The sequence below is a fragment of the Colius striatus genome, chromosome Z (assembly GCF_028858725.1).
Source record: "Colius striatus isolate bColStr4 chromosome Z, bColStr4.1.hap1, whole genome shotgun sequence".
NCBI lineage: Eukaryota > Metazoa > Chordata > Aves > Coliiformes > Coliidae > Colius > Colius striatus.
The window spans coordinates 82,429,253-82,456,355 of NC_084790.1; the positions used below are offsets into that span (position 1 = coordinate 82,429,253).

General features: G+C 41.2%; 1 protein-coding gene across 2 annotated transcripts in view; it reads left to right on the top strand.

The window, feature by feature from the left end:
* The window catches only part of SETBP1 (SET binding protein 1), a 258,416-nt gene that overhangs the window by 156,018 nt on the left and 75,295 nt on the right, over positions 1–27,103 (top strand). For both annotated transcript variants that reach the window (XM_062018170.1, XM_062018172.1), the window contains one exon: positions 22,646–26,111. In XM_062018170.1, the coding sequence (XP_061874154.1) occupies positions 22,646–26,111 (3,466 nt within the window). The remainder of the gene's footprint in view (positions 1–22,645; positions 26,112–27,103) is intronic.

The following is a 27,103-nucleotide window of genomic DNA, read 5'->3' on the forward strand; positions in this document are numbered from 1 at the left end:
TTTTGTGGAAGCTCAGTAATCTGAAGTATTTTTTCTATAGTATTTTTCTCTCTGTAGGAAGATTTCTAAATGTTATATAGCAGTTTACAGTTCCACCCAGCAAAGATATATACGGGACAAAGCAGTAAGTGCTTTTTGTACTTTATAGGATGACACAAAACCTGGTAAAAGTAGAATAGAAATGTTAAATACTCATTATTCCCTTACAGCTCTCCTGAGAGATGGCAAAGGCTCTAAAACATTTCATTCAATAGCAGCCCAAATATATGCGTGGAGGCTGTTATGTCAAAATCTGTGTAGCAACTTGTTCATGCACAATAGTAGTTAAAATATTAGAAAGTCTTTATGGGAAAAAATACACAGAATCCCACAGGTAATCACTTCAGGTCCTTGTAGGGTTAAGAAAATATCAGAAAGCAAATTGAAGTTAAGAGGGGGAATATCACCATGTGTATTTATAAAATAGTGCCTCTCTGGGCTTTGGCCTTTGGTTTTCACTTGCAGGCAGTACTGCACCCTTCTGAATGCTACATATTCTCTATGATCAATAGTAAAGTGGTGTGCCATCAAAGAACATGACAGTATACACGCCAGGAGCCCAGATACTCCCTTTAGAATAATTGTGACAGCAAAAGACATGAAATATGGGCATCTGATGGTCTGGCTAATCCCCTTTAATGTCCCTAAAGAGGCAAACAAAGGGAAAACAAAACCCCAAAGAAATGAAACTAAAGTTTCTATCAGTAGTCTCAGGAGATAAAGTCTTATCCTAAAAACAGTGGCCACTGTAACCCAGTCCATGAATCACAGTATTGAAGCCCGAAGAGTCACATTCCATGTTGACACAGACCTTCAGTAGTCCCATTAAATGTAATGGGGTTGCACAAGATGTAAATCACTTTAAAATATGAACCCTGATCTCATTTCTTTCTCTGAGATGAATTACTTTAAAGCCATTGTTTTTTTATTTCCTACTCCTCTAAAATCCTGGTAGGATAGAATTTTTGAAAGCAAATTAACTACCAGTACTGTTGCTGTTAGCCATCCATGCATTTTCAAAACAGACTTTAAAACCCAGATTGCTTGAGATTTCAGGTCACTAACAAAGTGTATTAGACATGATACTCATGGCTGGACATATTTTAGCCATGAACTAAGCAGACAAGTACAATAGGTGTGTGCAAATTTTGCAGTATAGTGGAAGGTAATGTGAGCACTGTGGTAAAGAACCAATGGTTCCTTGCGTTATTTCCACGGTAATTAAAAGCCAAGTGACCCTTCTGGTGGCAAAACTGAACTTTGCTTGTGAAGATTCAGTAGAGACCATTGCATTTATCACAAGAGAGTGGCTTGAAGGGTTTGAAAGATCCTTCCAAGTGTAATGTTTATGACTTAGTGAGTGGTGGGTCTCAAGCCACCACAAAGAAAGTTTAATACCAATAGTTGCAACAACCTATATACATATTTCTCTATGATGAATAAGAGTGAAATCCAGCAGTTCTACTGGTCTTTGCTTCATCTGTTGTTCCTAGAAAGAACTGTTTTTACCTGCCCAGCACCAAACATAGAATTTTTTTAAAAAGTTATGTCCTCCAATTCTTAACTGTCCTGTTTGTACAAACATAGATGTAAAATTGCAATAAGCAACATTTTGCCTTGTACAAATGTGATATTTTAAAAAGTACCAAACTGTCACAGAGCTTCTGTTTTTTAGATGGATCACAAAGTTAGGGGCTTTGTAATACAACATAAAGGATTATCTACGTGTTGTAGTTTGATATGACTTGTGGCTAAATATACTATGATAAGGGTTTTTTTCCATTCAGAAGGTTGCCCTGGGTCACCACTGATGGCATTAAATATTAGACCATCACATTTTTCCTTACACAGCCCTTTATAAATGAATACATAGTAACTGAGGCATATGGCATTACGGGCATGGTGAGTCAGGTATCCTTGTGCTACCGGAAAAGCCTTAAATGTCCTCAGAGCTGTTTAAAACAATCCAAAAATAGTTCATCTGTAACATAGGTAGATAATCAGAATATGGGTGCTGGGTGGCAGTTTACAGATTTCATCAGTATGTGTTTGGGATGTCTTGCATAACTGATTCATGGTCTCATCACCCATGATTAATGTGATATAAAGTTACAGGAATGAAAATCTCTCCCAAGCACTCACTGAAGCAGGAGCCTTGCAGAAAAGAGCAGTATGTGACCATGTAATTAAAGTCTGTACCTAATCTGTTTGCAGAAATGGACTGAATTGAGGTCACACTCGGAAACTCAACAAGTCAGAAGATCTTTCAGGTTCTTGTCTTTGCCTGTGTATTGGTTTTATGGCACGCTTTAATGATATTTGTCATAGAATCACAGAATCCTAAGAGTTGGAAGGGACCTTGAAAGATCACCTAGTGATCCAACCCCACAGCCAGAGTGGGATCACCTAGAGTAGATCATACATCATATATAATTATATAGCTTATATAAACCATGCAAAAACAAATGGAGAAGTATTGACATAGCTCCTCATGCATGCTAGTTTGCTCTTCTTGTGTTAGTGATACTGTTTCAGCTGCTTTTATTATATTACTCCTTTAGTACTAGAGAACAAGGCATTAAAGCAGTTAATTCACTTAAAAACATGCATGTCTCCACTGTATGTAGATAGTCTGATTAAGACCTGAACTAAATAAAATCCTTGTTCTGGTAGGCACTGTGAGAGACAGGTCCTGCTCCTCAGAGTTTATAAGCCAAAGACAAAACAGGGGTAAGCCTCAAGAGAAGGGAAGAATTATTATTTCTCTCCTTGTTGGACACAAATGCCACAGCTTTTGGGACAACATTTTTCAAAGCCTCATCATCTTCTGAGAACACTGTTTTTATCCTTAGACTCCAGTCATAGCCTATGGACCTCTACAGTATGTTTTTTATGAGCCTAATTATGCCATGGAAGTTACTCTTTTTCTCTCTTACTGACCACAGAAATGCCTCTGAGTGATCACCAACTATGTTCCTAAGTCGGGCATCTTGACTACAGAGTGAACTCAGCTCTAATTTAATAAATTCGTAGATAGGTAGATAGGACTTCACTCTTTGGTGTTTTGGCTGGTAACAGTCAAGTTCCTTGCTCAAAGTCAAAAAGGATATAAGAGAATAATGAAGAAATAAGTCTTCTAAATACCCATCCAGTGTCTTAATGAAAAAATCTTCTTTCCTCTGAATAAGCTTTTTCTCATCCTTTGGGGCTTGATTTTCCAGTAGGTTAAATCTGCTTCTTTATCAATACTTTAACAGTACTTCCCACTACTAGATCCACTCCAACTGGGAGCAACAGCTCATTGACTCTTAATGGAGATTCCTTCATTTTCTCTTGACAGGGAGGGTGATAGCTAACACACGACTGCTTTAAACTTTTAAGTATTTAAAGTGTTGCGAACACATGAGAGAAAGTGAGGAAGCAATGGTGGTAGTGAGAAGAAAGCTGCACGTTAGCTCACAGTCAAGAGCCCCCTCTCTGAGTTTAGATAGATCCAAAGGACTGCCCTACCATAGTTGGAAGAAAAGCTAATCCCTGGGATGATTATATTCACAATCCTGCCTTGTGATCTTTATAAATCTCTCTCTGAACACAGAGGATGAGCATCCTAGTGGGATTGTCAAAACACTTTTTTTGTATGAATGCTTGCTTCAAAAGGAAACAGAGCACTGTGAAGTGTCCGTGAAGAAGTAACCATCTGAAGGTTTGCCTTATGAAACATTAACTTGCATCCTACAGTTTCTTGGGTTTTTGTTTTTTTATTTTTCTTTTTCTTCCACAACGGCTGATTTTAATGGCTCATGTCTTAAATGAACACTGTTTAATTATTTATGCATCCTGAGCCTTGTTTTCTGTGTTTAGAACTTTTGCCGTGGCATTAACCTTTTTATTTCACACCACTGAAAACCCATGCTGCACCATGTACAAAACAGCATCCAAAGATCCCCTGGAGAATGCACACAGCAAGTGTGTAAGGCCTGTTTAAATGTGTGTGTGAGATGGGTTATTTGCTTGATTGCTTTGACTGGTAAGTCAGGGAGTGTGGCAAACCTGGCAGCATCTCAGAGAAATAGTTTTAGACTCAGTGCAAAAATGAAATGTTACTATGTGTTAGCTTTCAAATATACCTTCAAAAGAAGTATCTTTAGATGACTTTGGTACTGCATATGTTCCAAAAATGATGTACGGGTAGGGGTGGTTTTAAAAGCACTTGAAGATCAGTAAAAGAAGAGAACAATCACAGGAGTCTGGAATGTTGCTAACAAGTCTAGGATCTAGGATCAATTCTTGCTTCAGGCTTTGGCAATGCAAACATAGACCATGCTCTGGATTAATGTGCCTACATTTCTAATACGAGGAATGTCAGGAGTAGGATCTTTACAAAGTGCTTACCTGTTATATGGGCTCTTACACACATCCAAATGCTGGTCCAACAGCTCAGTGTAGTTACTGAAATCCACGCTTGCTCAGAATTACGTATCTTTGGTTCTGCCATTTATGACCATCAGAGATTTCTCAAACATATATCAGCATAGGCTTGATTTTAGTATGTGCAATAAAATTCTGCAAATACCAGAAAATCTGGATTACTGTGGAAACTTGGAAAGGAAAAATGGGAAGATGTAGATGGATCACACTGATGTCTGTCTTCCTATCATGCACAATTGCTCCCTGTAGCATTTTCTCCATTCTTTACTATTTTTTTCTAGTCCTACATGTTCAAAAAATTAGTTTCCTGTTGGCATCTGTAGGCTGCCCAATAACTTAATACATCTCACTGTCAGCAGGTTCTAATATTAAGCCTGAATTTCCTTTCATTTCATCTCTTTCCTCCTGCTTGTGTTGTGAAAAGCCAGCCATTTCTTCAGATGTTGATAACACACTGCAGAGACTGAGAAGGGTTTTACTCAGCCTTTTGGCATTCTGTGGGCTCTGTTTTGCAGTGGACAGTACACCAACATTATTGATTTCACCTGCACTTAAATATAAAGATTAGTTTAAAGGATAGATGCTTTCAGTGCTGAGTGTTGGCTCCCTGGGGAGGGAAGGTTTCTAGATAAAGTCAAATTTGACTTTGTCTGAGAGTATATTGTAATCAGACACTGTCCCTTTTCCATCTGCAAAGTAATCTGCAGAATCTGGGCAAGTTTTCTCCAAGGGAGATGTCGTGACCTATTGCAAAATAACTCTTCATTTTCCAAAACACTGTTGTAGCTCAATCTTTCCCATACATGGACTCTCCTCTGCATGGCACACGGCAGTAAAGATACACATTCTGTATATAGTGTCTGTTGGGTTTTTTTTTTTTTAGTTGGTTTTTTTTAAAAGTTTTGTTTTCTTTAACAAGAAATTGAGATCAGGCATTTTGAAAGCACTGGTGTTTATTCCGTGAGAAATCCATCCAAGACAAGTGAACTGTCAGCACCTACTTTTCAATAAACAACTGTCAGGGTTTTCAGTAAATGAGGGCTGCATGTGTGGGTGTGTGTGTCTGTTAGTTATTTAATTACTCCATGAGTCTCCTTAGTATCCCTAGTAACCTTCATGTTTTCATTTGAGTTACACCGTAGCTTTGCAGTTATTTTCTCCAAACTGTTGCTGGTTCTGAGAGGAGATTGTTAGACAGTGGCCTGGCTTTGTTTGCTGACCATATTACTGTAGTGTGTGTCAGAAAATTTAAACAGCCACCTATGAACCCTCTTGTGTGCTTTCAGAAGGGATTTTGTGCTGCTCTGATACCTCTTAGAGTCCCTCACTGTTTCCTGCATTAAGCTTGTCTTTCCTGAAAGGGCCAAACCTTACTTCTTTCTTATCAGGACATATTGGTTGGAAAAGAGAAATTTTAGCTCTTTTCTTTAGTTCTCTACCAAAAAGCATTGTTGCATTACCTTTTGCTACTTGCTCAACAAACAAGTAGGCATAACACACACATCAGCTAAACTTTGCAGCTGGTCTACTGGTCAGGAGTGCCAGAAAACCCACCTGCCAGTAGGGGAAAGATATCTTGTCTGGCTGCTGGGGTTGCTGCCCTGTTGGGAGGGAAAAAAAGATGACCGGAGCTTAAACTAGGTGACCTGATCCCTTTATTTTCTTGAAAAGGGATTCTTATTAAATTACATGTTTTGCAATGGGACAGGAACTTCAGTCAAAGTAGTGAGCTCAAATGGTCAAAACTTAATGAGCTTTTTTTCTTTTAAATTAACACTTTTTAGCCTGTGTTCCTTTGAGGAAATGATACAGACACCCTCACTTCAGCAGGGCCTGCCCTAGAATTGAGAAAAAAACCTCTGAAACATCTTCTTTACTAAAACATTTTACAAGTGTTTCATATAGCACCAGTAGTATGAAGCCTCTGCCAAAATTGTGGTTCAATTTTGAACCAGTAATCACATTACAGAAGACTGACAGATGGAAAACCAGGGAATGCTGAAGTCAGTGATAGATAAAACAACACAACAATGATCTCTAGACTCCTAGATCATTTAGACCATGCTTACTTCCACAGTCCTACTTGTTTTCCAGGTAAAATATCTACAGATGACAAAAACGATAAACTGGTAATTAAAAGAAAGAAGAGGGGACATGAGTCTGTCAAAGGATGCCCAAGTAAGGACCAAGGCTTGGTCCAACAATGATGTGGTCAAAATACACTGAGCATGTTGATGGTGAAACACCTGCTCCTCAGTCCCAGGTTAGATGAATAACATCAGACAGTGCTCTCTCCCTAGCACTTTTGATACAGATGTTGTTTTCCCCACTCTGCTGAACCCATAAGCCTGGGCAACACTGACCAAGAGTCAATACCCCAATAACGCTCAGTATGCTTACCTCAAACCACTTTTAATCACAGTAGATGAAAGCTAGTCTCACAGCCATTGTCTGCACTTGGCTGAGAGGCCTGAGCAATGTGCTGCTGCTCATTAAAACTGTGGTGGTGGGACACTAGCCTCTCTGGAAGCACCAGGAATGGAAAGAATCTATAGGAGAAATGGGAGAAAAAGGATGCCCAGAGGCAGGTTATGGTGCTGCTCCGTGGGCAGCAGGCAACTGGCTCAATTGCATTCTTCCTGTGGTCAGCTGCCATACCATGTGGTTAACCGAATACCCATCACTTGAGATTTTATTGATGGGCAAACCTCAAAAGATGGTTTAAAAGTCTGAACAAAAAGCTAGAAATGTGTTCAACTGAACATCACGACCAGCTCAAACCCTGGTAACATGTTTCCTGTGTTTTCAAATGCCCTTTTTTATAGTGTAGCATTTTCAAGTAGAGAACAAGGAAGTGTTAACCTCTCTTAACTTACAAAAAAAAGCTGGATTTAATTGGGTGCATAAGTTTGTTCTTTGGTTTTGTATCGAAATTGCTATCATTTTCCTGGAAACAGTGAAGAAAAGGCACAGAGACTGGTGTATCCAAGATTATGTCTTTGTTCTTCCATGATTTATCTCAAAAAGGAAAGAGAACTGTTTCATTCAAGAACAATTCAAATTAAGACTTTGTGATGCTAGAAAAATTTTCTCTTTGGGCAGGAGGGTTAACATTAGGCAACCCCCAAGTAAATCACAATTTGCTGTATTCAAAATCTATTTTCAAAAAACTTCAAGAATCTCTTTAAAAAAGAAAAAAGTGGAAATGTTGAAAACTTTTTCAGTAACAGGTTGTGTCTCAGTACATTTTATTGGTCAAGAAGTGTTTACGAGAGACTTTTGTAAAGGTAAGGTTCAGCTCTTCTGAGTCTGATACAGAGAAACAGGAAAGGGGTTAAATCTATATAATGGGACACTGATGCAAATCAAACTATATTCATCCTGCCTCCCTTTAGATGCCTAATTTAGGTGCCCAAGTTAGCTGCTCAGGTAGCCTATATAATCAGCAGAGTGAGTAAACATTCTCTGATGTACTCTTTGGAGGTCTCATGGACTTTACAGGGAATCTAGGTTCCTAAACCAAGGGTTGGTGAAAGTTTGGTAGCCAGAGCCAGAATCTGCAAATTCTCTGCTCCAGATGATGAGTTGCACCAAGCATTTCTTCAGATGGGGCTGAAGGACCAATTTCAGCAATATTTTAACAAGTATCATTCTAAACCTGACCACGTTGCTCAAAGGTACAGCCTTGGCAACAGCTCAGTCATGTGGAGGAAATTTAGATTTGAATCTTGATCTGAGTTTCTTCTAGAATTTTCTTTCTTTGGTTCCTAACCAAAAACTCTGTTTCTGGAGGACAGGAGCTGAAAGCACAAAGGCTTTCCTTTAATCCCAATCTTGCTCAAAGCAAAACTCTGGTGAGCAGCAGAGAGCCCTGCTGAGCTGTAGCTTCCATCTGAAGTGTCCCCTCCTTTTCAGACAGGAGAAGCATGACAAGTCTGCAAGGGAAGAAAATCTAATTATATCACCCACTTTCTCACAGTCTGGAGTTTCTTTCTGTGAGAAAGCAAGTCCTGCTTTAAAATTAAACGCTGACCAACATACTCACACACAGATACATTCACAAAGAGAAGAAGGTAGAGCATTGCAGGTGTGCTACAACCACAGATGCATGGATCATTCACTTTAATATCTCAAAAAACACTACCTCATGGGTTTGCACTGTAGAAATCCCAGTTGTGTGTGTCTGAGACTTCCCTAAATCCTATCTGATTGCAAAAGGGTGCCTGCTGCACTGAAACACTGACCTATGTTTGTCTCCCTTTGGCAAACAGGGATTCCAGTTGTGTCTGTGATACTCATGGACACTTTTGATGGCACACACAGGCTCATAAAGTAACAGATCATTTTGTTTGCATTTCAACCAGACATTAATTTATTTGAAGTCTTCTTCATCTAGACTGTGAATTGCCTTGGGAAGGTAGACTAGGGACCTTGGTCATAGGAGCCTTTGTGGGCGGTGGCAAAAGCGAGGGTGAGGACACCTAAATACGGGCACTGGCAAATGATTATGGAAAAACCTTGGGCAAATCACTGAGCCTTGGTATTTCCATCTGTACAATTGATCCTACTTCTTTCATGAAGTGCACTGAGATTTATCGAAGATAGACATTGGAAACCATCAAGGTCTTTTTGTTTTGTGTGAATCACACGGTGGATGTTATTCTGAAGAACATGACAGAAAACACATGTAAAAAAAGCTTTAGCTACTTGTTAATTCTTTGGTTTATATCCCCCTGCCACATGTAAACACACTGTTTTTACTCACCAAAGTAGTATTTTTACAAAATGTATATCCACATTTCCTGATAGAGGAGGGCAAGGGCATGCAAGCAGATAGAAACGATTGCCTGCTCTGGATATATTTCAAAGAGTTGCTACCAGATGTGAACATGTTATGTGGATGACACTAAAAATTTTTAATATCTACTGCTGCAGCCCACCCACCTGAGTCCTTGTCAGTCTGTCAAACCTAAATGTGTCCCTGAATGAGGTAGGAAGAATTTAGGTCAGTATTTTTATCATACCTCTTGTACCAAAGCCTAGCCTTTGTGCACAGCACTGACTTCTCTTTAAATATTCCCTTCATTGGGAAGAGTAAATGCAAAATATGTTACATGTGGGGAAAGTAGTACCAGGAAGCTTTCTTTCTCATCTTTCTTCATCTCTGGAGATATTGCACATGCAGGTACCTGGCACCCTGAATTATGTCTTACCTACTCCAGGAGGGGAAAAAAAAAGGCCAAAAAAAATTACTATAATAAATCTCACAACCTCTAGTCAGGGAAAACCTGAGTTCTCAGATATCCATAACAAGCTGAGCAGTCTGCAGCAACAGAAATTACAAGTGCTGCACATTGAACTAAAGTCTCCAGCACTTTAAAGTGCACATTTTCCAGCTTTGCCCTTTCTGTAGTATTCCACAGGGGCCACCCATCGCTACTGCTGATAAGGTCGTGTGCAGGGTGGTGATGAATCTATACTGATTTCAGAAGGTTTTTCTGTCTGGTTGCAGAAAATAGATCCTTGAGAGAAGTCCTTAAAGGGAGACTATGCAGAAGTGTTTGCATTGTCTAGTGAAAAAATAGAACAAAGGGAGAAAAAAACCAAAAGGAAATAATAACCATTGAGTATTAACTAAAAACTTTCCCTAGAGTGTAATAGACTTTTTTTTGCTTATTTGTAGTTTGCTTAAAGCAGTTGCTGAGTAGACTCTGCACCAGTAACTTCAACATACACAACCTTTTTGTACAGTGGTTTGAGATTTAGCTTTGGCTATTTTTCTCACCCTACTCCCCCAAAAAACCCCAAACATCCTTCAGAACACCAAGTGTGACATTTGGATTGAGGCAGAGGCCTTCAACAGTTCAGAAGTTTGTATTTGAGCTCATGTTTTGAAACTGTGATGCACCACACAAAATAGCAGAGAAATTTAAACCAGAAAAGAACAAATCTATACGTTCTTCCATATGTAAAACAGAGAGAAAAGAAAAAGCAGCCAATGCCTAAAACTGACTCCAGGGCTCTCCATGTCTTCAGATCCAGGACATTTTAATTTCATGCTGTTTTACAGATGTCTGTGAAGCTTAGATCTAGATCGGGTATAAGACTTCAGATTGAGTATAATTTCTCTTAAAGTTCAGGACCAAACCTATGCTCTGCCAGTGCAGAAGAATGGCAACAGGAATCACAGTAAGTTACCCTGTGCCACATTGGTAGCCTGAGTGCATTGAGCTGATGGCATTTGGCATCACTCATGCTTGCAGAACCATGTGTGATACAATACTGCTCATCCTTCTTCCATGGGGAACCACATCTCACCAAGTCTGTTGAGACAGAAAGACCCTTCTTAATAAATCAACTTTGTTGTACCAGTGAGACAAGCTGCTTTACAGCAGCAGGGAAATACAGCAAAGGAAATAACTTGTTAAAAAATGTGAAATATTCTTTTTGGTGCCCAGGATGAGGAGGAATTGTTGGGATGAATCCAGAACTGAAGTATGTCTAGGGATGGAAATGATTCCAGGGGAAGAGAGAAGAGACTCTGAACAGTGAGATTTATTACACTGGGACACAGCCTCCCAGAGGAAGGGCTTGAAGACACATTGCTGGAATTGCTTAACACCAGGTTGGACAAAACTCTGGAGAATATAGAGAGGATATATAGTCACAGATTTTTAAGGCCAGAAAGAGCCATTGTGATCACTTAGTCAAACCTCCTGCATGACTCATACCGGAGGATTTGCCTAAATGTACTCTTGTTACAAGTCCAATAGCTGTCGTGCACTAGTGCATATCAGTTTGAAAAACACCTAGCCTTGGTTTAAAACAAACTTCTGTTAAGGGAGAATGCATTGTTAAAATGATCTGTTCTTGTTTATACAGTCTATTAAAAATCTGGGCCATGTTTCTCATCTCAGTTTTTCTATCTTCAGCTTCAAACCCTATATATCTGCTAAACTGAAGGACCTTCTGTGGCACTATTGTCCCTGTGTGTTTTTAGTCACTTTGATGTGTATCTCAAGATGCCTATAACACCAAATTTACCCGTGCTTTAGCCAATCTCTCACTCTCTCCTTAAGTAGCTCTTGGAAACACTTCTACCAACTCTTCCAATGCCAATCTTTCAGAATAAGTTATACTTTGAAAAGAAAGAGGCATAACTTTACCCCCTTTGTGATGGGCAAATGCACTTGAAAAGTATACTGCCTGCTTCTGATTTACCCTGCATGCCAGCCTGCTTGGAGAGGGGACTGTATCTTCAGTGACAGTATTTTTATAGACTTACTCCACTCGAGCACGCAGTCAGCACTTAGGAAGCAATAACAGGTCTGGAAATTGTTTTGCTTTGTCAACATGTATAAAGAGGTGTACTTAGGTGAGTTACTAGAACAAGAACAGCTAAAAGGGCAATGCTTTGAAGTGCTGGTGGTACCACATCATCACTCTGATCTCCACTCCGAAGGGGAGCATGTGTATAGAAATCACTTAGTTTCTGCACAGGTTCAGAAACTTAAGGGTTTTTCCAGACCAGATCATCAGCAGAGGATAAGTCAAATTATGACCAAGGAGAGCGACAAGCTGTATTGTTCTGGATGTTAATCCCAGACTTGAATATATTAAGAGGCTTTCCATTAGCCTATTTGCTCGCATAGGTGCAAGACTGGGGCTGAATTTTACCCCTGATGACTTAGGTGAGATGCTAGAGAAGTTTGAGAGGTAATTTAAGCACAAACCCGTGCTTGGAATGCTTTGCAATCCTCTTTCTAAGCCACTGTTCCCTACCCTCTGTTTTTATAGTGAGTGCTGCTGTTGATTTATCTGTCTAGAAGCCAAGCCTAAACTTGGTCAGGGCCTTTAAGCAATGCTGCTGTACCTTAATAAAAGTATAGTTAGCCTGGTGCTGCTGTTGTGAAAACGGTTGAGAAAGTCTTGAAAGGATAAAATCGAGGGACAATTAAATTTTTGGTTCAGCTCCCAAGTGGATTTCTGCTGGAGATTCACACTTAATAAAATACAGAAAATTGCATTTTATTTTGGTACATAAATACTGGTAGTGGGGAACTGTGGCATTTAGAAGAGAGAATTGCTCCACCAGAAAATTCACTTCAGCAAAAGATGCAGCCCAGTTGAGCCTCTTTTATGATCTGAGAAATGACTGTTTTTATAGCACACTAAATAAAACCTGCTATTTGAGCTAGAGGTTTATTAGCAAAGGTGATTTTGCCATATCTGGGGAGGGAGGGGAGGAAGGACAGATGAGAGATGAACATCAAAACAGAAATGTGTGTTGTTCGGAAAAAGCACAACACTGCTCCAAAAATGTGGTGTCACTTATCATCACCTCACCTACCATTGCCGTAGAAATATTCTATGTCATTATTGTTTTGATTGTTGTTGCTCTGAAACAACATTGTTAGCCTGGTTGAATTTCCCCCAGTGCTTTTGCTTTCCCCCATATTTCCCCCATAGCCTTTGCTATGGATGTGGTAGGGGCCCTGAAGAAGTATCTCAGTGGAAGAGGCATCTGCATGGAGATGGTACAGAGGATGGTAAAATTGATTTAGCCAGGGCAGTTTATGATTTTGCTGCTGCCCAAAATCACCAATAATATGGGCTCAAAAGAGGACTTTCAAATGGGGATTAGTTAGCATCCTCTTAGCACATGTCCCTGCCTCAGAAGCCCAGTGTCATACTGGTTGTCTGCCTTCCTTAGTAGTGTAAACAAAAATTAGTTGATTAAGGACTAAAACACTCAATTGCTCTGTCAAGGAGATAACACCTCTAGTCTAGAAACAGAGACATCTGCCATGCTTTTGACATCTTCAACATATGCAACAAATTTCCGCAGGTATCACCCCATGTGGATGCTCCCAGTTCTTGGTAATGGGGGAAGGATCTTTTATCTACCACGGTGGTGAAAAATAGACACCAGTTATAGGCAAACTGGGAGGATAAAGCTTCTGAAACTCCACTCAACCTGTAGCCTTTTGCAAATAGGGTGGGTTTCACTGCATGCCTGCTAGGACACGCATGCTTGGACTGTGTGCAGTACAAGGGAAGATGAGCATGCTCCTATTCCCTTCCATCAGCAGATGATTATTTTACTGGTGAAAACAAAGGGCACTCTCACTTAAGAGTCAGATATGAAACCTGCTGTTTGAGAGAGTCCAGAATACGGCCCACCTCTGGGCACATCACACCATTGCACAAGTGCAATGACTTCAGAATGTATCCAGTGGAGCCAGAACTTCATCATGTATGACCTCTTTAGGCAGATTTTCCAAAGGAAACAGACCTCACATTTTGCTGCAGATGACTGAGGTTCATCTTTTCAGGGTCAATTTGATCAAGGCACAGGCAATGCTCTCTCTAAATTCATCGTACAGGACTCAAATCTTAATGGAGAGGTGTAGGAAGACACTGGATATTTGACCTCTCCTACAAATTTTCATGAGCTTTAACCCAGCTGTGAAAGATGTATGTTCTAGCAGATTTCTGGACTTTTTGCTAATGCTGCTGCACATGTAATACTTCATGCCAGACCTTGGCTGCAATCAGGATGCTTTGAAAAAATTAATCTGGTGGTCAGTGACTGCTAAATGAAGTGCATGCTAAAAGAATGATGAGCTGACTAACTGGAGCTCACATCTTTTATGAGCTTCTCTAAATGCCTGTTTTCAGGTGAATTCAGCATCTCCTTGACATTTAAGGACTCAATTTATAATCAAATTATTTAACTCTAGTGGAAAGAATCACTAGCCTCAATGGAAACGCCATTTATATTTCCACTACCCTTTGAAAACAAATGTATTCAGGGTAACACTGCAATTCCTAGACTAAATGAAGGATAAAAGAAATCTTTCAATGCAAATTAAGCACTGCAGGCTTTAAAAAATTGTAGCAGAAACTTACAGCACACAGCTGCTCACATCCTTACTTCCAGTTTAGTAATCTGAGATGTGCTGAAGCTTTAACATCCTGGGCAACACCACAAACCTTTCAGAGATGAGAACGCCTTACTGCTCACATTCTGCAGGGCCAAATATGTCTTGGAATCTTTCTGCTGTTGGATTTTGGCCAAGTCACTACACAGATAGACATTCCCCTTTACAATTTGAAATTACAGGGCAAAGTGGAAGAGCAGAACAAGACAGAAACCTGGACACGCAACATCATAGTTTTAGACCAGGAAGAGCAGGTCGATTTACATGAAACTGTACCACTTCTGAAGCGATGGAAGTATGATTTCTATATGAATGATAAAACCTTAATATTGCTGCTGTTAATTTCATTAGCAAGGCTTCTGGGCCAATGAAAGTATGCATCTTAGCAAGGGCATCTTTCTCTGCGAGTCCTGGCTTCACAGACGTCATGTCTGAAATGCTTTCTTAAAAATGTTGGCTTTAAGCCAAGCAAGGTTATCTCACCAGGGGAATGGGTAAAATTGCATGGCTCCCATTGTAGTCCACCTTAGCTGGTGCTCGATTGTTCTCTCCCAGCTGCTTAAACTGAGGCGGCAAACTGTGTTATGCTTAAACATGATATTTAAACTGCTTTGTTATGCCAGTGATGATGGGCTCTTTGTTGGAGACGACAGAAAAATCCCATTGTTTAGAGTTTTCCCAGACTCAGAGCTTAATACAAAGCCCTGAAAAGAGCAGGTTTGTTTAAACATTTGATACAGACAGTATGTGCAGAGATGGGTCTATCCCACTGGTAAGGAGCAGATCAGCTTGCAGCACTAAATCCTACCTTTATGAATTCAACATGTTATTGCAGTTTTCCCATATAAAATCCTCAGTCCCTGTATGTGGAAAATGGAAGTGTCCGAAATCCAGCAGGAGATTGAAATAGTGTGCAAATCACCCAGTTTAAAATGAGTAGCAAAATTATTTTGGAATAACTTTGGAATTTATGAATTGTTTAGCAAATCCTGATGCTTTACCAGGAATGCATGAAAAATTGCGATTTGCAACCACATGGCATCTGTGGGCCCTTCAGTAATCTCTCTGTATTGCTTCGTCTTTTCCTTAAAGAGAAACGCTTTAGATAGATATTCTAGAAACAGTTATAAAACAAAATCCTGAACTTAGTGTTTCTCTATATTGACAGGATCACACAAACATGTCAGGGAAGATATAGCTACATAGCAATGGGAACGCAAATCTGGAAGATCCTCCTGATTTGCATGAAACTTGCACCAGAGTCTGTGATGTTTGTGTTCTGTGAATGGACACAAACAGGTGATGCTTTTAATTAATCCACTCCCACCCCATGCTGTGTCTTGCTCTCAAGTAGTTCCCCTGCAGCTTTGTGTTAATTCATGACACTCTTTCAATGTCTAATGAATGATCCTCACTCCTGTGAGTATGGTAGTGTTATTGAAGACTTGGGTGGCTGGGGAAGGAGTAAACTCTAGGAGCAATAAATTTGACAAACTGCTCTGAAAAATCACCCTTGTTTGGGATGATAATGATAAATTTTATGTTACTGCCTGCTGACACATTTTCCATTAGTATTTTAATTGGAATTAAAGACCCTACATCAATTCTGAACCAGATCTAGTGGGGTTTCTCAGAGGACATTACTGCTGTTCGCACTTTCAGCAAGTGTCACATGCCAGTTTGTAATCCCCTCTCCTTTGGCCAGTCACTGAGGACCAAAAGGGCTTCCTGAAACCATTTCAAACACTCACTATTACAATGTAACCTGACTGGATCACAGGCCCCTCCTATAAATTGATCACATATATCAATGACTGCTCAACCTGTAAGTCATCAGGCCAGAGTTAAGTTCTGAACTTGGTGTCTCCTCTGCTTGACATTTTTATTTACAGGTTAATACTACACCATAAAGGCTCAGTACACTCACTAAAATACATGAAAAGTCTCCAACCTGTAGTCTTGATTAGAGCCTTCAACTGAGCAGTGTGCAGATGTCCCACTGGGAGACAAGAGGAAATTCACAATTTTGAGCAAAAGTATGAGCTGAGCCAAGATTATTTATTCATATGTTGGAGACAGAAGTCTCTTTTTGTTTTTCCTTTTCTTCTTCTTGAAGAGTTTTCTTTTCCACTAGCATGTTTTCATGATTGTCTAGGAAGCAGAAATTGAAGAAAAATCTTTTTAAAAGAGAAATTAATCACCTAGATCTACAATTTTTAGGAGTTCCTTGCAAAAGATTAAAAGTCTGATTTTTCAGAAGGCAGCTGTTCATTGTGTTCTCCACTTAACCTCAGTGTCACCAGATTTATACATTCAGTTCTGAAAGTCTGAAATTGATCTTTCACTAGGCACTAGACCTTTTGTCTGTTACCAGCACTGCCTGGAGTACTTTAGAGTATGAATTCAGGGCTACTTTTACTCTGAGCTGGCTGGTTAGAAGAAGAGTCCACTTTTCATGCAGTATCACTGTCATAGCAAAGTGCTGTGCCTGAGCTGATACCTTTCTCTGCATGGCTTGGAGACCACACTTGGTCCCCAGCTTCTAGCCAACCCAGGTGGCAAACAGAGCAAGTGTCCTCATACATCCAAGCAACCACAGCTTTACCCCATGGATTTCCAATGAGATGCCAGGTTCCAGTTGCCAAAATCGCTACAAAAAATGTCTTACAAGTTCCTAGACCACACAGAGGTATTACACAGTGTTTTGATGAGATATGTTCTCACTGAAGAGGCAGGGATGGCTTTGGAAATAAAAGCAAGTACTTCCCTAGACTCTGATTCTAAGTGACATTATTCATTTAGGAAAGACTTTCCTCTTTGTCTTTTTTTTTAAAAACCCTTATTTCCAGCCTATGAAGAAGATAACAAAGGATGGTATATCCCCAGAGCACACTCTGATGTGTCACTGTGGATGCCAATCCCCACAGACACTCGCGATGTTATTAATTTTTAAAACAAACTTGCTGATTGAGGTTCTGACTGCCTTTAAATTGTCTCTACAAGGAGACTGTGTACTAATTAACCCACAGAAACAATCAATGATGTACCTTTTTCAAGTTTCAGGGTGATTAGAATATGAAAATGAAGAGCACAATGGTGCAGATGTTTTAAAATCACAGCAGACAGCAATTAGTGACATGGGAACCAGCTGCTTATCTCTCCAGATAAAGCCTCTTAATAGGGAATTACACTTGAGGAGCCATTACACAGATGGATCTGCAAATGATTTAAAGAGGGGGCGTTGTAGTATTAACTTTGATTTGCAAGCCAGATTCTTGACAAGCTGTACATGTGTTACCTCCACAAAAAGGTGTGTTTAGAGCAGGGAGGCACCATCCCCTGTCAGCAATCCGATTTTTTCTGGTAATAGGTTTCTTTAATTGTGTACTTTGCTCAGTATTTTACTTATTTATCATTATTTTTAGTTGTATTCATTTTCATTTGAATATTTTCCATCTTCTTATCATTTTACTAAGCTCTTGATATGGTTGCTGGCATCTCCTCCTGCTTTTTCACTTTGGGACTGGAAGCAGTGTTGGGGATTTAAAAAGAAGCTTGGGAAAGAGAATGGGGAGGTAGAACAAGGCATTCAGTGCTTAAATGAAAGGAAGTCCCTGAGGGACAGATTCAGCTGCTGGGTACTGCTTGCAGAGCAGGGTGCTACTCATTGTGGGACTAATACAATCTCATCGCTTCAGATGCAAGATTAACTCTGCAGGTGCTAGATTGCGCTGGTCTGGCAAGGCAGGTATAAACACATAGTCCCACTTCCTCTGCTCTCTGGACAGTGCTCTTCAGTTGCCAGTAAATGGGATGTATGTTGCTCACAGGCCTATCTACCAGTGCCAAAGTTGAGGACTGAAACTTCATTCAGCATTAAAATCGTGTACTAGTAATAAGAGGAATCAAACTCTATCTTTTTATTCTAAGGTTTAGCATATGTTGGATCACATTGCCCAAACTTCTCTGCAGTTATGAAAACAGCTTCTTTATGTGTAATATATTTTCTTTAAAGGAAAGATGAAATTATTACTCGCTAAGCACATCCAGTTAACTGAACATCAAGACACATACTGACCAGGTCTGATGAGATGTGGTAAAAGTGCATGGGTTAAGTGATGCCACTACTTTCATAAAGGAAGGAGGAGCAGATTCCCAGTGCCGAATACTTAGCTGTTGAAGAAAATCCTATTTAATGAAAGGGCAAACTGTAAACAGAGACAGGCACTGAAGTTTGAAGTATTTTTAGGGTCTCATAAACCACAAAATAAATAAAGGTAAATCTTTCCATTTTCATGAAAAAAACCACTATTTGTGAAGCCTGTCTTGGCTGTGCTGCTATAGGAATTCTATTCAAGTCAACAGCTGCTTGCCAGAACCTCTAGAGCTGCAGTATATTGCACACTCACTGACAAATAAAGTAATGAATTTGTAAGGAAGGCATCAAAACTCAGGTTTCAGAAGAGCCCCATTTGCCCTCACTCTACTGACAGCTCTGGTGTCCTCTGCAAGCTCAGCAGGGGCTTAGGTTGTTGGCTTCTTAGAATGGTGCTCAGTCAGCAGGGAAAACACCTAAATATTAAGACCAACAGGATTAGATAGCAACCCAGATGGACAGACAGTGAGTTAAATGTACTTGGCTACATTACCTTTAACAGTTTTAGTAGTCCTTTTAGGCAAATAGTTGCCACATATCCATTGCAACCAGTGAAACCCAACCTGCTACAGCCAAATGATCTCTGATTGCTGTATTAATTATTTTTGTGTAGTATGGACATGTCTGGCAAGGTACAGCAAATAGTAAACGTTCTACTGGAAGGAGTTGCATGAGGACTGTTATGTGCTTGGGTAGATATATAGTTTTGACATCTCATGTAGGAAATGGAGCCTCTTGATCCTGCAGACTGGTCATTTTTTGCAAGCCTGTTGAAATCAGAGTGCTTATCCATGTGATTAAATGCCTCCAGAGTTGGCACCTTTGATGACATAGGCATATCTTTCTCATGAATTGTAAGATAGATGTTGTGGTGGCCTGCGGTGCTGGAGTAATGACAAGGCTATCATTAGGGATATGTTGGAAGTTGCATCATCGTTTTATAATGTGCAGGCCGAGGAAATGAGTCTGTAGGAGCCAAGAGATATATCAGCATTCATCGCTGAGATATATAGCTGGCCTCTCAGTTCTGAACCCTTATTAACTGCCTTAAAATATAGATCAGAGATTATTGCTCCCTTTAAACTAGAGAGCTCTGTGTGTGTAGTGGACTTGGAGGAGCCACAGTGTTACCAGTGTGATGTTTTCACCCACTGCTATAACCATTTTTCTTCTTTTAATTCACAAATACAAATTTTCAGGTAATTTAGTTTTACATCTCAGCATTTTGGAAATAATGTAAGTGCTTTGATTGCATCTGTAAGGCCAGTGTCTGTGCAGAAACAGCCTGGCCTTGCTTCAGTGCCAGTCTTAGGGGCCAAGAGAGGCCTCAGCCCTTCATTTCCAGGGCTTTTCCAAGTCACAAATCACCTCAGGAGGATGATGTTTCATGTGAAGCTTGAGTGGAGGATGCCCATCTCCAGATCATGGGGACTTGACCAGGAGACGGCCACCTCCTCATACCCAGCTGACAGCATTCCCAACATTGAGGCTGGAGAAGCCCCAAACACCTGAAATTGAATGAAACTCAGGAACTTTGAGTTTAGTTTAAAAAAATTAAAATAAAAATAGAGTCTCAGACTTCAGCACCAGTGCTGCTGATTGCCTTTTGACTGCTCCCTGGCCTCATGCCAAGGATGTGGACACAGGTGGGCTCCATTTTCTGAAGGAGGGCATCAGTGGCCTGGCTGCTGCATGCTGTGTGGCTCCTGCGTGGGAGGTCACTGTGAGGAGGAGGAGGAGGAGGAGGAGGAAGAGGAGGAAAAGGAGGAGAGGAGGAACTGATTCATTCCCCTGAGGGCTGTTTATGCTTTCAGCTCTTTTCTCAGGCTGAAGAAACCGGGTGTCACTTGCCCGCGACATCTGCAGCTCTACCGCAGCTGTGTGCTTTCATTTTCTCACTCCACAATTCCTGGAAATCGCTGCTTTCCCTAAGCATGGCTGGTCCATGTGCACGACAGCTGAACTATCCACAGGATTTAAGAGTCCCTGATTACTCCTCAGGCAATGGACCAGAACAACTTCATCATTATTGCTTATTCCAGAAAAGCCACATGCCCGTTTTTATTTGCACAGGAAGGATATCTCAACATAAATTTGCCAATAACATGTATGTTTACTGGTCACTAAATATTGCACCACGGGCTTGGGGATGTTTAGGACTTTTAAAATCCCTACAGAGTTGCTCAAAACTGGGGACACCATACTTTTCAACTCAAAACCCTCTTATGCTGACAGCCTCGTTACCCCAAAGCTTCTGGTGCAAACACAGCGAATAGGGATCTAACATAACGCTACTGATAGAAACTTAATTGTAACAGAGTGTTTGCAGAAAAACAAGATACTTAACAGTTGTTTTCTATTGTTCTTTCCTTGGTTACACATTTATTTTAAGTATCTCATCGTTCACTTGGCATTCAGAATGGTGTTGTTAGAGTTTGCTAAGACCAGTTGTTTGCAGTACTAAGTGTACACAATCAGTTGCACAGTTTGATCCAGAGCTTTACAAAAACCATCTAAATGTGATGGGAGAAAACAAATGGCTAGAAGAGGTCAGTTATTAAAAGTTAAATAAAAAAGAAATCTCTTTCTTTCAGAGACTTTTCAAAAGCTTACAGCTGTAACAAATGTAATTTCTTTAGCTGAAGGAGGCCCACCAAGAACAGAAAGTAGATTTTCTTTTGCTCTGCAACAGTCTTCAGCATAATTCTGTGCTTACTGCAACCTCTGCAATTTCAAGACTTGCTGTTTGATCAGAAATAATGTTGAAAATATCTCTTGTGAATGTAACAAATAGTAGATTATTATTGAGCCAGCAATGTTCCCTTATGGCCAAGAAGGTCAATGGCATCCTGGGATCCTGGGATGCATCAAGAAGAATGTAGCCAGCAGGTCAAGGGAGGTTCTAATTTCCCTCTACTCTGCCCTGGTTGGGCCTCATCTGGAGCACTGTGTCCAGTTCTGGGCTCCTCAGCTCAAGAGGGACAGAGAACTTCTGGAGAGAGTCCAGCACAGGGTCACCAAGATTATCAGGGGACTGGCACATCTCCCTTATGAGGAAAAGCTGCGGGACCTGGGGCTGTTTAGTCTGGAGGAGACTGAGGGGAGAACTTTTTAACATTTACAAATATCTAAAGGGTGGGTGTCAGGAGGTTGGGACATCCCTTTTTTTCTATTGCAGCTAGCAACAGGACAAGGGGTGATGGGATGAAGCTGGAACACAAAAGGTTCTATTTAAACATAAGAAAAAACCCTTTCAGTGTGAGGTGAGGGAGCCCTGGCACAGGCTGCCCAGAGGGGTTGTGGAGTCTCCTTCCTTGGAGGTCTTCAGGACCCATCTGAACATGTTCCTATGTGACCTGATCTAGGTGAACCTGCTTCTGCAGGGGGATTGGACTAGATGATCTCTAAAGGTCTCTTCCAACCCTACCATTCTATGATTCTATGATTATTGCAATGGAAAGGGAATAAAGGAAATCTTGAACCTTCCAAGTGTGCCTCTCACATTTGGCGCTGTGCGTGTGATTTTAAACACAAAGTTTGTGAGGATGACTTCTATGTGGAAATTTAAGCAGATAAATCTTTGCAGTTTCTGGCTTCACAGAGAAGTGGACCCATGGATTCCTCTTGTTTGTTACAATTTGTGAGATAATTTTGCATTTTTGTTGTTTACAACTATGAGCTTAATTGCTATGTTCAGCATCAAGTTCTGTGAGGGATTATTTTTTAGGAAAAAAGGATTCACACCAGGAGGCTGAGTTGTACCATTCATCCATTGAAAGGGAATATTTTACTTGTGTTTTAAATTAAAAATCAATAGAATATGTTTCCTTAGCAATTTAACATCTATAGAAATATTTCCATTGTTTTTAGAGTAGAAAAACAAAACTTGTTTACAGATCATGAATCTAAATGCAAATTGGCTCAAGTATAAGAAGATGTTATAAAGGCTCTTAACTCTTACAGGGATGTTGGTTAAGAAGAGTTGTTATTCGGTGCACAAAAAAGAGCTGCAAACATGAGTTATGAATGGACTGATAAACTAATTCTGTTTTTCTATTTATTTTCTTCTGTCTTCCAGATTTACGATAGGCCACAAAAACATTCTGCTCTGCACTACGATCCAGGCCTCCAACAAGACTTCACCGGTGACACCTTAAAATCAAAGCACCAGCAGAAAAGTAGCAACCAGCACCATCTTGACTGGTCAGCAAGCTCTGACACTGGATCTGCTTCTCAAAGTTGCTTCATCAATACAGAACCCAGTCGAGAAGCAGTTAGTGCCACCAAGGTCCCCACTCCAGAAACAGGAGTTTCCTTCAGCAAGTCCCAAGCAAAGAAGTCCTGTTCCAGCAGCACGTGGGGGCAGCTGTCAGCCAGTAGTAAAGAGCTTGCCATCTGCGGTGCAGTACCATCACCCAACACCATTAGCACGGCCGCTCAGCCCAGCAGCACTTCTGAGTGCAATGGGCTTTTGCCTCTCGGTGATCAAGAAGGAGGTGTGCAGCTGGAAGCCCCCGATCAGCCTGCTGGAAGTATCAAGAAGAAGTCCAGCAAAAAGGACTTGATAAGTCAAACCATCCAAGCAGCAGATATTGAATGGGTGAAGAGTGCTCAGAAAGCATTTGACAGCAAATCCCATGACAGCATGGAAGGGAAAAAGGAGTCTTACTCAATGGACGGTGTGCTGGATGCTTCACCTTCGAAGCAGAATGCCACTTCTGCTAGCAGTTGTGAAAGTGATACCAGTCACGTCCGAATTACTATCCCAATAAAGTCTCCAACAACAGATACATCTAGTCACAAACGGAAAAAAAGGCAATCCACAAAATCTTCCATAGAGAAAACTATCCAGGAGAAAATCTTGCCTTCTGGACTTACTATGAGCAGTGAAGTAGCAAACAGGACTATCTCCCAACCAGACGGCAGTAAAAAAGACCTTCGAGCCACAAAGCCAGGGAAAGTGATTGAACATGAGTCCTCCTTAGTAGCTATTGACAACGGTGTACTCACTGACAAAGCTTCCCCCAACAGTGCCACCAGACTCAGAAAACCTATAGCTGTGACGTCCACTCTCCTGCCCACAGATCTTCCCACAATTGGCAAACTGTCTGAGGTTCAGCACCCTAAACATGCAGCTAAGAGGCGATGGACCTGCAGCAAACCTAAATCTATCCTTCGGGAGACCTCCATGACAACATCTGAGAAGCTGATGGTGGAGCCTCCTTCAGCCTATCCCATCACACCATCCAGCCCACTGTATACCAATACAGACAGTCTTACAGTGATCACACCTGTCAAGAAAAAAAGAGGACGACCAAAGAAACAGCCTTTGCTCACTGTTGAAACCATTCATGAGGGAACTTCCACCAGCCCAGTGAGTCCAATCAATCGCGAATTTCCAGGAACAAAGAAAAGGAAGAGGAGACGGAATCTGGCCAAGTTGGCCCAGATGGTCCCAGGAGAGGACAAGTCCATCAGTGAACTCAAGTTTCACAAAAAGGTTGGGAAGCTTGGAGTCTTGGATAAGAAGACCATCAAGACAATTAATAAAATGAAGACCCTCAAAAGGAAAAATATACTCAATCAGATCTTGTCCTCCTGCTCCAGCAGTATAGCTCTGAAGGCAAAAGTCCAGCCACCATCTAGTGCTGGGCCGGCCACCATTGATGCCAGACTGGGGAAGCAGATCAATGTCAGCAAGAGAGGGACTATCTACATCGGTAAAAAACGGGGCAGAAAGCCAAGAGCAGAGCTGCAGCCTCAGCCAGAAGAACCTAAGACAGCCATCAAGCACTCAAGGCCTGTTTCCAGCCAGCCAGAAAACCCAGCAGTGCCTTCCAACTTGCAGTCACTTGTGGCATCGTCACCAGCAGCTATTCATCCGCTTTCAACACAGCTAATGGGGACTAACGGCAACCTTAGCCCTGCAAGCACTGAAACAAATTTTCCAGAGTTAAAAACTATGCCAAATCTTCAACCTATCAGTGCTCTTCCTACAAAAACACAGAAAGGAATGCACAGTGGAACCTGGAAGCTGTCTCCACCTAGGTTAATGGCTAATTCACCTTCCCACCTCTGTGAAATAGGTTCTCTGAAAGAAGTCACACTGTCACCAGTGAGTGAATCTCACAGCGAGGAAACCATACCGAGCGACAGTGGGATAGGTACAGACAACAACAGCACTTCTGACCAAGCCGAGAAAAGCTCAGAATCCCGCCGGAGATACTCTTTTGATTTCTGCACTCTGGACAATCCAGAGGCTATCCCATCTGACACCAGCACAAAGAACAGGCATGGTCACCGTCAGAAACATCTCATTGTGGATAACTTTCTCTCTCATGAGAGTATTAAAAAGCCAAAGCACAAGAGGAAAAGGAAAAGCCTGCAGAACAGAGATGACCTCCAGTTTCTAGCAGATCTCGAGGAACTCATCAATAAGTTTCAAGTGTTCCGGATTTCCCACAGAAGTTACACATTTTATCATGAAAATCCATATCCCAGCATCTTCAGGATTAATTTTGATCACTACTACCCTGTGCCATATATCCAGTATGACCCATTGCTCTATCTTCGCAGGACCTCTGACATGAAGTCTAAGAAGAAGCGTGGTAGACCTGCCAAAACCAATGACACCATGACAAAGGTGCCTTTTTTACAAGGGTTCGGTTACCCTATTCCCAGTGGGAGTTACTATGCACCCTATGGAATGCCTTACACATCAATGCCTATGATGAATCTTGGTTACTATGGTCAGTATCCAGCTCCTTTGTACCTGTCTCACACGCTCGGAGCGGCTTCCCCATTTATGAGACCTACCGTGCCCCCACCCCAGTTCCATGCAAGCTCTCATATGAAGATGTCTACCACTGCCAAGCATAAAGCAAAACATGGAGTCCACCTACAAACACCTGTGGGAATGGGCCTTGGAGACATGCAGTCGTCTTTGGCTTCTCCAAAGGTTGGAGGAACGAGCCTTTCGAGTGGCCGGCTTCACAAAAGGAAACACAAACACAAGCACAAGCACAAGGATGAGCGGATACTGGGGACACATGAGGATCTGAGCGGTCTCTTTGCTAGCAAGTCCACTGGCTTCTCCAGCCACGCAATCAATGAAAGGCTAAGCGGCTCAGACAAAGACCTCTCCTTGCTCAATGAGAAGAGCAAGCATAAGGAGAAGCAGAAGCACCAGCATTGTGAAACCGGACATAAAGGCTCCAAGAGTAACTTTGAAGTGGATACGCTGTCTACGTTAACACTTTCTGATGCCCAGCAGTGGACACAGAGTAAAGATAAAGGTGACTTAAGCAATGATCCCATTGACTCTTGCACAAAGAGATACTCTGGTAATACTGAGAGTAATGCAAGGTCAGATTCCCTGGACATATTTGGTGAAATGAATTCCTCGAGTGAGAAGCGGGATAACGATGTAAGTGGGAATAAAAGAAGAAGCTTTGAAGGGTTTGGAACTTACAGGGAGAAGGACATTCAGCCCTTCAGGACAAATAGGAAGGATAGAAGTAATTATGATTCTTCAGCCTCTTCAGGTAAGCTCTAATGTATTCTATTTTACCTTAATGCATTCAAATTTTAATGCTGAACAAAGAAGGACTTGCCATTTACAGCAAATATGAGTCAATAACTTCCCTGACCTTTTGAAACTGCTCCCATCCTGCATCCAGACTTTACAGAGATCAGCAAGAAAGTTTGCTACATATTAAACCAAAACCTTTAAAAGAGTTGTTACATGGCATTTTTATAAATACTTGTCCTGCTTTCCTCCAAAAATCTCACCATTTCATTCCACAACAAAAGCAATTATAATACCTGTTGGCAAGGTAAACTTACTAGTGTCCGATATCACAGGTGCTAGTCATTGCCCAGCCTTTGGGAGAACAGCACAGTCTCTGCTCTGGCCCACAAAGTGTACAAAAGCTGTTTGTTGATAGGACAGACCAGATATGTGGGAAGTTGTGGAGCTGCATCATTGCTCCATGACTGGAGTGGTGTGCTGTTAATCCAGAGGGACCCACCGTGTTGATAGCTGGGATGAATATATGAAGACACTGGGTAGAATCCTAGTGAAAATCTGTCACTTCCTGTCAGCAGGTGTCATGGAAAGTAATTATCCTGAGCACTGAGTGACTATGGGAAGGGACTGGTGTCATGGAAACAATAAACTCTAGCCAATTGACTCTAGAGAGTTTTCGGACTCATGACTTGGAAATAGAAGCTGGGCAGATGAGGAGGGAGGAAGCTCCTTTTCGTCTGCTAAGGACATCTGTTACTCTCCTGCAGAGGGGAGGGGGAAAAAAAACAGAATCTGATTCTTGTCTGAGAGATTGAATTGTGCTTTACAATAAGGAGCTGCTTTCATGCTGACACAGAGGCAGGTGTTTTGCTGTAATAAAAATGAATTTAGCTTGGGAGCAAGCCCACAGCTCCTGCACCATCAGGTATTTGTCACAAAGGAGATTTCACACTTGGTTCTGGAAAAGGATGAGCTTTACTGAACAAACCAGTGGTGAATAAGATTCCG